Source organism: Dermatophagoides pteronyssinus, unplaced genomic scaffold (assembly GCF_027571235.1).
Source record: "Dermatophagoides pteronyssinus isolate colony J.1.1.1.1 unplaced genomic scaffold, Derpt_VIB-CSIC_2022.12 sq0009, whole genome shotgun sequence".
NCBI classification, from domain to species: domain Eukaryota; kingdom Metazoa; phylum Arthropoda; class Arachnida; order Sarcoptiformes; family Pyroglyphidae; genus Dermatophagoides; species Dermatophagoides pteronyssinus.
Window position 1 is genome coordinate 832,275 of NW_027461533.1, and position 15,282 is coordinate 847,556.

The window sequence follows — 15,282 nt, forward strand, 5'->3', positions numbered from 1 at the left end:
CGGTTAATGTTTATTTGTTGATTCGGTTACGGTTGCCATTAGTAACTCTGTTTTTGTTATGCACCCGCGATTATGCCAAACAAAACAAACAAATAAAAAAACATTCGAATGGACAAAAATACCGATAAAATTATGAATGAAAATTTATTTGTTCGAACTAAAAAAACATTCATTGCAGATAATGTTGATGATGACAGGGATGATAATCAATTTGAATTGCAATGTTCAAACAATAGAATCACCGATCTTGAAATCACCGATATCATCAATAATGATGATGCAGAAATGTTAGATGACATTCAATCCAACAACAACAACAACAGATCAATCAATCAATCAATTGATCGAATGAAATTTGAAACTAAACCAATTGATCATGATACTGCTGTGGTTGTAAAATAAATAACATTTGATATTCGATATATTATTAATGAAATGCTGTTTGCTCTCTCTCTCTCTTTTGTTTTGTTTGATTAGAGTTTGAAACGGATACTAATCGGTAATGCAACAATGCCAATTGGTCCTGAATGGCTTCATCAATATTTTGAATTTGATTCAATAAATCCACAACTTTGGTATGGTTTGATTCAACATAAGGTAATTGAATCAAAATATCTTATGCATATTGATCAATATTGATTATTTACAAAAATCAGGGTGGACCTTGTGGTGTTCTTGCATCGATTCAAGCTTTTCTTTGTGCTGAATTTTTCCATTGGAATCATGTTGAAAATATTGAAAACCTAGAGAATTATAGAAAAGAATGTCTGAGCAAAGCGATTGGCAATATTCTTTGGCAAATCAAACGTAAAGATCAATCAGTCATCGTTGCAATGTATGTTAATCAATAAATTATAAAAACAAAAAACATTATTCAAAAAAAAAAAATTCTGAATTATTTTTAGCGAAAATCAACAACCAGTTCTTGATGAAACAAAAGAATTGCGTTTTGATAATATTACCGAACGTTTATGTTTTGGACAATTTGAATCGAAGAAAAAATTATTCGATTTTCTATTTCAACTATTTCAACATTCGAATTTTCAAATTGGATGCGTTTCATTTGTTTATTCTTGTATATTAACTCGAGGTATTGATGAAATTCAAAATGATTATGATCAAGATTCAATACAAGCATTATTAACACCCGAAACATTACTTTGTAGTCAAGAATTAGTAAATCTTTGTCTAATCGGTCGAGCAATATCGAATGTTTTCGATAATGATCTTCATTGTAGTAATGAATTAATACTTCAAGGTGTAAAAAAACAATCTACAATTGGATTTTTAACATTTTATGAATATGATGGTGGTGCTAAGGTGTGTGATATTTTCGGATTACAAAAAAAAATTGATCAATTATTTTAATTTCAGGTTGGTTCATGTTATAAATCACCAAAACTACCAATTTTTGTCATACTTAGTGAAGGTCATTTTACTGTTTTGTTTGCCAAAGATAAAATCAATAATCATAATCAACAAAAAATTGAAATCTATTATTATGATGGCCTGATGAATCAAGAAAATGAAATACACTTGACAATTGGTTAGTATTATTATTGCAAATGTTGTTCTCGTTGTTGACCAAATTGAATTTCAGACACACAACCAATCGCTGACGAAAACAACAACGATGATGATCATCGCAATCGATCTCCATTAGAATGTGTCATACAAACTAAATGGCCTGGTTGTCGAATAAATTGGAATGATTCGAATCGTTTGTTTTAGAAATCAGAGAAAACAAATGAAAAAAAATGGTAGTCATTTTATTCAAAATATTAAAATTGTACAAGTAATAAATAAATTTACAAAAAAAAAGAAACATTTCAAGTTGAACAAAAAACAAAAAAGAAAGAAAAAAAATTGAAACTTTCAACATTGAAAACAGAAAAAAAAATTGTTTATTTACAAAGTGATTTTATTCAGATGAATGAATGAATGAATGATGTTTATTCAGTTTCTTCACCCAATCCTTCATCAGGTGAATCTCTTGCCATTAATGATGGATTTAGACCATTATTTTTGATACGATTCAAAGGGCTTGCCTGTTTATTATTATTATTATTGTTGTTGTTATTTGTCGATTGATTAGATATTGATGAATAATTGTAAACGATTGGTGTATTGGCAAATCGTACAATTTGACCCGTAGATGATGATACTGTCGATGATGATGATGTTGCCATAGTTGTTTGTGATGGTGATGATGATGAATCTATACTATTGTTACGCTTCATTTGACAAGCAATAGAATCATTTGCTAAAACTGTTGTAGCAAATCTTGTTTGTAATTCTTCAACAACGGCTACAGAAGCGGCTAAATGTCGTTGTTGTTGTTGTTGTTGTTGATCATATAATGAACAATTATTATTTTGATTTATCATATTCGGTAATATCGATTCATTATATGGATGAATACTATCGATACATCGATTCATCAATATTTGTTCATTATTTTTGACATCATATGAAAAATGATGATCTGTCGATCGATATGGTTGTTGTCCATATAAATATGTTTTTGCCATCGACAATTGTGAACCATTGAAAGGCATATCAGTTATGGATGATGATTCAAAAAAATTCATTGTATGATGATTGTTGGCATTATCGTTTACATATGGATAAATATTATTATTGGCACTAATATTATTGTTTATGATATGGCTAGAATTATGATGACCATCAAATGTATTATTGTTGTAAGGATTTGTTGAACGTATTTTATTCATTGTACCGCTTTTAGTTTTAAATATTAAATTTGTATTAATATTTTTATTTGAAATTATAGAATCATCATAATGTTGTTGATTAAATATCACTGGATTTTTGTTGCCATTACGAAGAAAACTTGAATCTTGTATTGGAAATTTGACATTGGTTGTATTATGGTTATTGAATAAACCGTTACGAATTCCTGAAGATTGTGTTAAATTTTTCATATCAATCGACATAGACATTGGTAATTGTTGTTGCTGTTGATTAACAAATTGATTATTATTGTTGATGAATTTTTGATTGAAATTATCAACAACACGAGCTTCCATCGATGGATCTATTGCTGAACATTTTTGGCCAATCATTTTCGTCGTCGTATCATTAGTTTCTATTGAATTAATCAATGAATAATCACACATTTCAATTTGTTCAGCAAGCTGATTACTAATGATGTTCATTTTATTATTATTATCATCATTATTAATTTGATTATTATTATCAGATATCACAACATATTGATGAATGAATGATGATTTTTTTATTGATGTATCATCTGAATTTGCTGGATTCATCGATACTATTAAATTGTTTTTCATTGATTCATTATTGTTCTCGGTTAGATTTTTATTTGATGCTGTTGTCGTCGATGGTAAAATATGATTTTGGCTATTTTCATTATGATTATTGTTGTTTGAATATCGTTTCAATGTACCATTCGGTATTGTTGTTGTTGTTGTTGTCTGTAAATGTCTATTGGGAATTATACCATTTGTACCACCATTGTGATAAGAATTATTGGATGTTATTGTTGTTGAACCAAGTATTGTTTGATTATCAACACTACTGCCACCACCACCATTATGATTCGATTGATGATCATTGTTGTTGTTGTTCGTAGGCGAACGAAAATGTAAAAATTTTCTTGAACGTAATACAACCGAAAATATTGCTATCAAAACAAGTAGAAAAATGAACAATGTACCAATAACAATACCAGCAACTTCTTGACCAGAATAAGCAGCAGCAGTTACTTCTAATCGTCTTAAAACAGTTAATGTTACATTTGCTGATACGGTTCCAGCTTTATTATAACCAGTACATACATAGCTATGAAAGAAAAAAGAAGAAAAAGAAAAAGATGAAGAAGAAAATTAGATTAGTTCAGATAATGATTATTATCAAAAAATTTTGGATCTTTTGAAGAATAGGAACCCCAAAGTTGCCTTTTGAAGAATAGGAACCCCAAAATTAAGCTATTGAAGAATAGGAACCCTGATTTTTTTGCAAAATGTTTTCATTAATGATTGTTGTTAAATATTGTTAATTAACTAAATTAAATAAAATAACGTAGCATTTTTATTAATTGTAAGTCTTATTTGTTAATCAATCAATCATTTTATTGAAAACTTTTTTCCGAAATTTCGGATATTCACGTCGAATAAAAAATTTAAAAATTTAAATTTAAATTGAATGTGAAGTTTGATTTGTTAGATTTTTCTAATCTTTTTTTCTTTATTAAAAATTTCAATTTTATTCTTTTTATTTAAAAATAATCAAATTGATAGAAAAACACCTGATTTCCGAAAGAAAACCTAATTTCCCTAACCTAAACTAACCTTCCTTAATTAAAGTGGATAATTTTCAACTTTTTTTTTTGTTTTTTGGAAATATGACTTTTATTCTTTTGTCGTTATTTTCATGTAATTTTTTAATTTTGTTTTAATTATTTTGTTTTTTCTTTTCAAAAAAAAAATACTTCAAAATTCTTCAAGAATACATTTTCATGTTATTTTAAAAATTACATGATGAAAAATTTGTTTTATTATTTTCATATAATTTTTTAATTTTATGTTATTTATTAATTTTAAAAGTAACACTCTACCAAAAAGATGGCATTTGTGTTCATTTTAGAAAAAAAGAGAAGAAAAAGAAAAAAATTATAATTTTATGTTAACATACTGTTTACATATTTTTTAATTTTTCAAATCTTTTTTTCTTTATTGCAAATTTTAATTTTATTCTTTTTTTTTACAAAAAATCAAATTTAAAACAAAACACCCAAAGATGCAAAAGAACCTTCGTTGAACATGATTCAAACAAACATATTGCTGTTTGATAAAATTATTTTGTTTGCAAAATTTGTTCCAAAAATTGCTTTTTTTGAGTTTGATCAGGTAGGTTTTCCTCCGGAAAACCTAACTGACCTAAGAAATTAGGTTTTCCTTCGGAAAACCTAATTTCCCTAACCTAAACTAACCTTCCTTAATTAAGTTAGACAATTTTTAACTTTTTTTTTTGTTTTTTGGAAATATGACTTTTATTCTTTTGTCGTTATTTTCATGTAATTTTTTAATTTTGTTTTAATTAAGATGCAAAAGAACCTTCGTTGAACATGATTCAAACAAACATATTGCTGTTTGATAAAATTATTTTTGTTTGCAAAATTTGTTCCAAAAATTGCTTTTTTTGAGTTTGATCAGGTAGGTTTTCCTCCGGAAAACCTAACTGACCTAAGAAATTAGGTTTTCCTTCGGAAAACCTAATTTCCCTAACCTAAACTAACCTTCCTTAATTAAGTTAGACAATTTTTAACTTTTTTTTGTTTTTTGGAAATATGACTTTTATTCTTTTGTCGTTATTTTCATGTAATTTTTTAATTTTGTTTTAATTATTTTGTTTATTCTTTTCAAAAAAAAAAATACTTCAAAATTCTTCAAGAATACATTTTCATGTTATTTTAAAAATTACATGATGAAAAATTTGTTTTTTTTTCAAAATTAACCTATTGAAGAATAGGAACCCAAAATTTAACCAATTGAAGAATAGGAACCCAAAACCACTCTGGGGTTCCTATTCTTCAATTGACCCAAAATTTTTATTATAAACAGTGTGGTTCAAACAAAAAAAACAAATTTCCTTCAATCTAACCCTCATTCACATCCAAAATTCTCATCAAAAATCACTGATGCAAACCAACAACAACAACCAGAAAAGAAAAATCGAAAGAATCCTAAGATGCGTGACGAATAATTATTATCATTACAATATGAAAAAAATATGCACGAAAAAAGGATTCTTTTCCAAAGATTGGTCGCAATTTTCAACATTGGAAAAAAAGCAAACCTATATGATGGAAAACAAGAAATTCATCAAACACCAAAACAAGCCCAGAATATCCAGAATCTATGTATGTCTGTGTGCATAAATGACTCATCATCCAATTTATATGTTTCAAAAAAAAAATCAAGAATGATGATGTAATGAGAAGACGAAGAAGAAGAAGAAGAAAATTTATTATATGATTAGATTATCGGTATAATAATAATTTTTCGCTTGGATTTTTTCTTTACCCGAAAAGCATCATCATCAACTCTATGATAATTTTTTTTTTCGTACATTAAAATGAATATGAATGGTAAATGAAAAAAAACCATGAACATTCATGCAAATAAATAATGTTATTATTATTATTGACTGCTTTGCTTTGCTTCACTTTGCTACGTATGACATGTATGAATTTCATAAATTTTCTTGGTTATGATTTTTTCCTTCTTGGTTGCTTCTATGACTGAATGAGAATAAAATGTCATCTAGAATTGAATGAAATGAAATGAAATATACTGAATGAATATTTTCTCGTTTCTTGCCATTGCAATTCAATCCATAAATGAACTTGTATTTTTCAATTTTTATTAACCGTCATCACTATCATCATTGTTGAATTGTATTGTGTACCAAGTGAATGGCCCCGGCCATGGCTACATTTTCATACTTGACATGATGATGATGATCATCATCATTATTATCTAACAAAAAAAAACCCTTTCCAGAAAAAAGAAGAATATTCAGAGTAAAGAGAAAAACTGACTGACTGACTGATGAATTATTGTAAAATTTACCCAAACCGACAGTCATAGACAAGACAAGAAAGATTGTCTTAGGATTTTTTCTTCGTTTTTTTTTTGTCTTTTAAAATAAACCATATATTTCATTTTGATGGGATAACCCTATTTTTTTTGTTTGTCTGTATGAAAAAATCGACGGGATAACAACAACAACAACAAACGATATCCCGAAAAAAAATGCACAACTTACTGGAAAACAGTACGGATTCTTATTTTTTTTTAAAGAAAATATTTGAGACTTGAGATTGACGACAAAAGAGAAACAACCCGAAAAAAAAAACAAAAGAAAAATGGCAATTTGGATGAAAATGAAATTAATTTGAATCAAAAAAAAAAAAAACAATTTTTGTTCAGTCTGGTTTTCGGGAATTTTTCAAGAATGTAACACAATGTTCGGGGGTATATATAAACAACAACAACAAAAACATTAACACTATGTGTGTGTGTGTGTATCTTTAACCCATTTTTTTTGTGTTATGTATGTATGTGTTTAGTTCAATCATTTTCATTTATAGATTCATTTTATAACAAGATGCTCTTGAATAAGTTGAGAGCAAAAGTACATTATGGTCATTTTTTTCTCTTGTTTGTTTTAGTCTTTCATTGATTCTTTAATTTCAACAACATTCCCCCCAAAAAAAAACATCATGATAGAAATGAAATGAGGAAGACGAAAAAAAAAATGTTTGTTTTGTTTTGTTTGATAATCTCAATCAAGATTATTGCCTGTTTTTTGAAAAAAACAACAACATAATATACGTTCATTTAGTTAAGAAGAGACGATATATGAAAACCAATGGGGGAGAAATTACAGAATTATATAGTAGAATTTAGTATTATAAGGACATACAGATAGAGAAACAAATATTTACATAAAATTCAATTAAAACGAAAGCCAAGATTGTTAAAAGAAAAGGAAATAATAATAATAAAATGATGATAATAATACTTAATGCCGACAAGATAAGAGAGAAAAACAAAATGAATGTTTGATATGAAACAAAATAGAAACTGGAATAGAAAAACAGAAAAAAAAAAATATTACATAATAACAATATATAAACATGTCAAAACATGTATTGAACATTTTTGTTTTTTTGTTTTTTGTTTTTGTATAATAATGATAATTGTTATGAATTGGATTAGGATTAATCCAATTAGTTGATTATAACAACAATCGTTCTTGATTTATTTAAATCAAAAGCTACTTTTATGTATTTCCTTTAACCCAGATTAGTTTAATATTAAAGTTATATTGTTTTATTATTATTTGTGTTTTAAGTTTTTGTTTTTTATATTTTTGGCGAGCCAGACAGGACAGTGTTATTTTTGGCGAGCCAGCCGATATGGACTTTTCTGTATTAAAACCTCGTGAAGTTTTAGATAGAAGAAACAACTGTATACGCATTTTGGAGGCAAAGTTTTCCTTATATGAAATGCTTTTTGGTCAAATGGAATTTATTGGAAAACAGTTTTTTGGTTCTGATCTCGTCGCGAGAGGGGAAAAAGAGTTAAACTATTGGTTTAATCAATTAAGTATATTCAATGATCGTATTTTGTTAGATGGATTACCAGATAATGTTACTAATCAAGAAAAGATTAAAGAAGTGACTGAGAAGTATGTTTCTTGGTGCAGAAAATTCGCTAATGCTAAACTATTTTCTGGAACTGTTTCTAACGAGTTTACAAACGAACATTCTGTGGTTTCTAATTGTCAACAGTCGAACATTACAACAATGATTTCAAGCGAAGTTCTATCGACTAAACAGTTCGATCCTGTTACAAGTGAAACAAAGACTTTTCCGGTTTTAATTCAAACAAAAGCAGAAAGTTCTAAGGTCCAAGTTGTTGAAAAAGATCCAGTGATCATTTCGTATTCAGAAGTCTCAGAACCTGATGACAGTCTAGTTAATGATAACAGTCTAGTAAATGATGATGTTCAAATAACCGTTAGTGAACCTGATGGTCAATCAAAAGAATGTATTCAAAGTTATGATGATTCTACTGATGCTTCTAGTGACCAACTTGTAGCTATTCATAAGACGCAGGATAAGGGTTCGAGAGTTAAGACGCAGGATAAAGATTCGAGAGTTAAGACAAGTTTGAATTTGAGAGATATTGTTCATTTCAAATCAGAAGCAAAGCGAATCTTAATAGTCAACTTCTATTCTGATTTCATGGTTAAGCTAGCACGAGTTATTGCATCTGTTCTTATCAATATTATAAACTTTTGGGAGATTTTGCAAAGGTCAAAAGTAAAGCATTCTCATTTGCATGTCCACTGTCCCTCTCGTGGGGAAAATGTTATGAATTGGATTAGGATTAATCCAATTAGTTGATTATAACAACAATCGTTCTTGATTTATTTAAATCAAAAGCTACTTTTATGTATTTCCTTTAACCCAGATTAGTTTAATATTAAAGTTATATTGTTTTATTATTATTTGTGTTTTAAGTTTTTGTTTTTTATAATAATAACAATAGAAAACAAAAAGCTGATTTTCTTATACGATTTACATTGGACATTTTCAATTGTTATTTGAATTTGTCGTTTCGTTTGGCTTTGTCTTTCTCTCTAATTTTCCAAAAAAAATTATCAATGATTCCTCACACAAACACATTGGTAGATTGTTTTGTTTGATAATCCAACAAAAAATTTGTGATCCAAATGTGAACTGTTTTTTGCGAATTTTTCAACACACGCACACAGCAAACAAAAAAAACGACTAAATTGTTTATCTTTTGGCCAATAAATACCACACCAACCAACGAAACGAAGAAATCCAGAAGCCCAAAATCAAATCAAAAACGCTATTATCATTTAATTTTGCACTTTTCTTTTACACTTTTCACATTTCATTTTTTTGATCGTTTGTTTAGTTGATTTAATTTTATTTTTTCCACTATTTTTTTTTCGTTTATCAGATTTGATTTTAATTTATAATTCAAACATGGAAAAAAAAAGTCAATAAAGCTTTATTGCAGAAAATGGTGCACCAAGAGAAAAATGTCAATGAAGATGATGATGATGAGAGAGAATATATAATTGACATAAACGCAAACAAACGAACACACACACACACACACACACACACACACACAGACACGCAACCAGAATATTTACTCCAAAATCAATGAAAGTATTTTGCGGCAAACAAAATGGGCAACGAAAGAAAGCAAAAACAGAGAGAAAAATATGACCGTAAAAATTTTAAAGACAAAAACCAAAATGGTAAAAATTTTCGAGTTTTTTCGATCAGAATTTTTTTTTGTTTCACTGGCTATGTAAATCCAATGGCTGAATGACACCCTGTACAAAGACATGTGAATTTTTTCTCTCTTTCTCTCTCAACTACAATTAGTCACTATAGTGAACGAACGAAAGAGAAGAGACAAAAGTTTCGATCAATTTAGACAAAATTCGTGTGTGTGTGTGTGTGTTGTGTGAACGAATGTGCCGAAAACAAAACAAAACAAAAAAAAAAAAAGCTAATTGAAAATTCCATACAGAATTCAGGACACACACAAACAATGAATGAATGAATGAAACAAACAAACAAAAAGTGAAAAAGGGAGATAAATTCTCCATACAAACACACACATCAATTAGGTGAAAAAAACGAAAAACAAAAAACAAAAATATTCAATTTCAAATTCATTAAATTAAATCATTGCAAATTCTTGTTTTTTGTTTTTGTTTTCAAATCCAGATTTTTCAACAACAACGAAATCTAGATTCAAGTTTTTTGTTGTTGTTTTGTTTTTTTGTTTTTGCTTCTTCTGTGTTACACCATGGATGTTGTTGTATGGATAATTATTTTAGGCAGACAAACAAAAAACAGAAAAAACAATCAATTAACCAATTTTGTTGAAAAATACCATGGCAATAATGAATTGAAATGAGTTTAAATGTTTGAAAATAATTTCAACACTGAGGTTGAAACCAAGACTTATTCTTCTTTTTTTGTTTTCCACAGAGAAATTTTATTCATAAAGATTCACTGTATTTGATGCAAATGGATTGAAACAGAAAATTTGGTTGAATGAAAAAGCAATGAATTCAGAAGCATCCAGCAGATTGTCAATTGATGATGACGATGATCGACAGAATTATTATTATTCATCATTCATAACATCGATCTATTTCATTTCATTTCATTCATTGGTTGACATCGAAATTTTCTTCATCTTCAAACCCTTGCTAATGTAAAAGAGAGAGAGAGAGAGAGAGAGAGAGATGATTGAACACTTTTTTCTTTCTTTTTTTTTTGGCAATCAAAATGAATCGAATCGAATTGAAATGATATGATATCGACGTATCAGACAAACATTGAAGACACGCTGCTACTGCTGAATGAAAACCAAATTGCGTGGGGGGAAAGAGTGAAGAAGAAAAAAAAGTTTTGTTTTTTTTGATTGAAAATGTATAGATCGAAATTGGCCGTAGAAGAAAACTTGAACCAAAAAAAAAAAAAATATGTAGTTGATTGTGCAGTGAAGGGGGGTGTGAAGGAAATAAGGATTCTAGAGAGAGAGAGAGAGAAAGAGATGAAACTTCACTTGTGAAGAATAAAAAATGAGAAAGAGATGGAGAAAAATGTTGCTGCAAAGATGATGATCTCGTGGCCGTTCTCTCTCTGTGTGTCTGTGTGTGAAGCGGATTGATGTCCCCAGATGATGGAAATGATGAGTTTTGAAAACGATATTTGGAAACACTAAATAAGACAATAAACAAGCAGCACACACACACACACACACATTGGAAATGTTGAAGTTTTGTTTTCATTTGAAAACAAAAATAAGAAATTCATTTTGAATTCAAACCAAATACAACCGCCGCCGAATGAAAAATTTTTTTCGGATAACAACAAATATTGCTGAAGCAAGAATCGGTTGAGAGAGAAAAAGCATGAAAAAGAGCTTATACGGATTTTTTTTCATTTATTTTTTTCGTTTGGAAGCCGATCGAATAAGTGCGTGTGAGACAAAAGAACAAACGCGGATGATGAGAATAAGAATAATATTTTTTTTGTTTTTTGTTTTGTTGCAGATCTTATGAAGAATTTACCAAACCAAAAATTATTGATGATCGTCGTCGTTATTTAAAAGAATTTTCTACTGTATTTTCTGGGGTTTTAAATGATGTGAAAAAAGGGAAAAAAAGTAAACTTTATCCCAAAAATAGAATTTAAATTTTTTGTTTATTTAGAATATAAGAATTTGTTCAAAGATAAATTCAAAGTCTCTTCTTTTGTTTCGTTTAAAGATTATTATCATCAAATATCGCTAAAGGCCTTTTATTCGCTTTTCATCATTATCATTATCATCAAAATTTTTGAAACAAAACAAAAAAGAAAATTCGCTTCGACATTTTCGGGAAAATTCCTGCCGAAAACACTAGAGTGCGCTACATTCGATTCCAGTTTTGTAAATGGGGAGAATAATGTAGAAAATTTGAAAAATAACCCCCATCACCACCGAAAAAAGAAGTAATATTAATGGTTTGAAATGTATACAATTGAATGTATGTAACAATGTCATTAACATTAATCATAATTACATAAAATATATACAGAGAAAATTTGAATAGACAAAAAAGAAAGAAAAAATTTTCTACACCAAAAATGTTGTGAAAATTCATTAAAAAAATATGCAAGGTATGCATGGAAATTGATTATTATGGTATGAAACAGACGATTACCAGATATAAATTTATAATCTTAAAACAGAAAAAATTCATAAAAGTATCTGCATCTGCATAAGACACAAACATCAATTAATAATAACAGAAGTTGATAAGAAACTTTTTTTTCACCAGGTAAATGTGTGTACAGGTTTTTCCTTGATCTATTTTATGTTTTCCCTTTTTCGACTTGAAAAGTTTTTATTTTATTTTTTTCAATTTTTCAGGGCTTAGATTTGTTTCATTCTGGGTACATTAGAACTTAACACGGCTGCTACCGTCATTCAACGAATGCTGATCTAATGTTTCAACAACAAACCAGGACAGCTGCTACATTTGCGATCACAACAACAACGATAGATAAAAAGCATTTAGATGTCCATTATCATCAGCAAACACAATCACCACAACGATAATAATCAAAAATCATCTTAGGTTTTTTTTTTTGTTTTTTGCAATCATTTCCATTACCTAACGTTTATAACAAATGAAAAAGTAAAAAAAGTGACAAATAATAATGCTAATACAGTGCTGCTTCAAACACGATTAAAGTGATGACAAACAAACTGAAACTGAAACAAAATTTCCACTTTTTATCAATCAATTTCTAATTATGTTCATTGCAGCATTGTATTCTGATTCTGAAATTATTCAGAATCATCATCATTTGTAAATAAATAATATTGAAAATGGAAAAGTTATAATGAATCACAGTAATCAAGTGATGATCAATGATTCGATATCTGTGTATAAGATAAGAACAAAGAAAGTTTTTTTCTTTTTTCTTGTTTTGTTTTGCTGTTTTCAACCAGAAAGAAAGCCTGGTCTTTTTTTGTTTTGTTTTGTAATCATCCAAAAAATTTCGAAATGAAAATCTGAATATCCAAGGATCAATGTTTATCAGGATATGATCGGAAAACAAACATACAGAATGCAAACGATCGAAGCGTAAAAAAGTCATGATGATAATAATCAAATGAAGAAGCAAAGTTTTCTTTTTCTTTTATCCAAATGGAACATATAGTTTGATCGAATAGGGCCAAAACCATCAAACCAAGAAGATAGCCATTGAAACAAAAAGTCGATTCTATGGACAGAAAACAAATGCAGATGGTGAAAATAATGAATAACATTCATAAGTAGAAACAACGAATCAGTGAATATGATCCATATACACTGAAATATCCATAGAGAAAAAAAGAACGAAGAGAGTGAATGGAAGAGATGAAAATCTACATCTGGAAAATGTCAATTAGCGTATATGCTGAAAACACCAACCATGTGAACACAGAGTGTAACCAGCAAAACAAGAATTATTGGTGATTGATCATCATCATCATCATCCGATTCTTATATGTTGTGTGTGGATTTCCTTGAGTAGTAGTGTGTACGGGAGAAAAAACATGAAAAAAATGACATTCGAATAATGAAAGAAAAATAAAAACTTTTTTTCTTTTTCTTCTGGTTGGAAGTAAAATATGGATAATGAAAAAAAAGGGAATATTTCTGGAGAAAACTAATTCGAACCAAGAGAAAATTTTTCTTGGGGTAAGAAAGTTGTTAACACATACTGTTTGTGTCAAATGGATTCTTGTTGTTGTGAAAATTTTTACCAAAGTAACGAAAAAAAAACCCACGGTTATAAACGGGAAATGAATGAATGAAACAAGGAAGAAAAAAAAACGTTCATATTTTCACTCTCTCTTGGTTCAAACATGATCGATCTACCATCGATGATGATGATGGTAATGGTGATGATGAAAATAAATGTGCGTGTGTGTGTGTATTGATGGTGGTGAACCAACATATATGCTTAATGCTTATGTCAAAATGGTTGAAATTAAATTTATGATTAATTATTAATCTTTGGTTGTATGGCATATCATCATCATCATCATCAGGATATTATGGGAAAAACGAGAAAACTAGAAAATAACCATTTGGGATCCAGAACGACAGTGTGTAGTTCAGTGGATAACATAGTTATAACGGTATAACGGTTGTTACAAACAAAAAAAAAAGTCATCATAAAATTGTTCGCTAGTAAAAGTTTGTCCAAACACACCAAATTGGCTCAAATTATCATTGTATCATTGGCTATAGCCAAATTTAACTATTCAGTTTTTGGTTTAGTAGTTTTTTTTTTGGATATGTAATATATCTGAACTTACAGTAAAAAGAATGCAGTGGAGAGGAGAATAAAATAATTTTATTGATTTTTTATGCAGATATATAATGGACATAGTGAAGAGATGGACTTAGCATTCATTTAGCTTGGTTATCTCATTCATTCAGTTCAGGGGTTATTTGTAAAAAAAAAATTTCAGAATGAATGGACCCAACCAACTCAATAAACATTTCATTTGGGTAATGTAAAATTAGATTGAACCGAAAAGATTTTTTTTGTTCATTTTCCATCAATGAAATTAATCAAGAGTTAAGTAAATAAATTTTCTATCTTTTTACTGACTTTATCTCCCCCCCTCGCTTCGCCCACCCACCTTACTAATGGCAAATTCTGTTTTTTTGTTGTTTTGTTTTCAATGACCAATGACCAATGACAGTATCAATTTACCATTGACAACAACAACAACAACAACAACAATTTGATATGGATGTTTCAAAAAGAAAATTCTGTTTGTTTGTTCTGGGTTAGATTGACAAAACACGCACAGAGAGAGAGAGAGAGAGAGAGAGAGAGAGAGAGAGAGAGAGAGAGAGAGAGAGAGAGAGAGAGAGAGAGAGAGAGAGAGAGAGAGAGAGAGAAATTGTATCTATGCAAAGCAAACAACAACAACAACAAACCGGAAAACGAATTGACAACAACAACAACGACAACAACAACAACGATAATACCAACAACAACAACAACAAAAATTGACAAGATTTTTAATTTTCTATATATACCAAAAATCAATTGAAATCTAATGTTTTTCAAATGAATGAATTTTGTTATTTGTTTTTATCAAGTTC

At 28.7% G+C, this 15,282-nt stretch overlaps 2 protein-coding genes and 1 long non-coding RNA gene across 5 annotated transcripts in view; 2 read left to right on the forward strand and 1 right to left on the reverse strand.

Moving 5' to 3' along the window:
- Positions 1-31: 31 nt before the first annotated feature.
- On the forward strand, positions 32-1,838 carry LOC113798883 (putative ubiquitin carboxyl-terminal hydrolase MINDY-4). Of its 2 annotated transcripts, none has more exons than XM_075821260.1 (6): positions 32-393; positions 478-597; positions 657-835; positions 906-1,320; positions 1,375-1,546; positions 1,601-1,838. In XM_075821260.1, the coding sequence occupies exons 1-6, from the start codon at positions 109-111 to the stop codon at positions 1,729-1,731; spliced, it is 1,302 nt and encodes a 433-aa protein (XP_075677375.1). In that variant the 5' UTR covers positions 32-108; the 3' UTR covers positions 1,732-1,838. The 2 variants fall into 2 exon arrangements, with proteins under 2 accessions (XP_075677375.1, XP_027205271.2); XM_027349470.2 differs by having other exon boundaries at positions 34-390.
- LOC113798880 (uncharacterized) overlaps positions 1,749-15,282 on the reverse strand; it is a 40,911-nt gene continuing 27,377 nt past the window's right edge. For both annotated transcript variants that reach the window (XM_075821257.1, XM_075821258.1), the window contains exon 4: positions 1,749-3,828. In XM_075821257.1, coding sequence (XP_075677372.1) covers positions 1,953-3,828 — 1,876 coding nt within the window. In that variant the 3' untranslated portion in view covers positions 1,749-1,952. The remainder of the gene's footprint in view (positions 3,829-15,282) is intronic.
- Positions 2,571-6,028, forward strand: LOC142645311 (uncharacterized). The gene is made up of 3 exons (XR_012846474.1): positions 2,571-2,705; positions 2,795-3,370; positions 5,610-6,028. It is a non-coding gene; the product is annotated as an uncharacterized LOC142645311 (long non-coding RNA).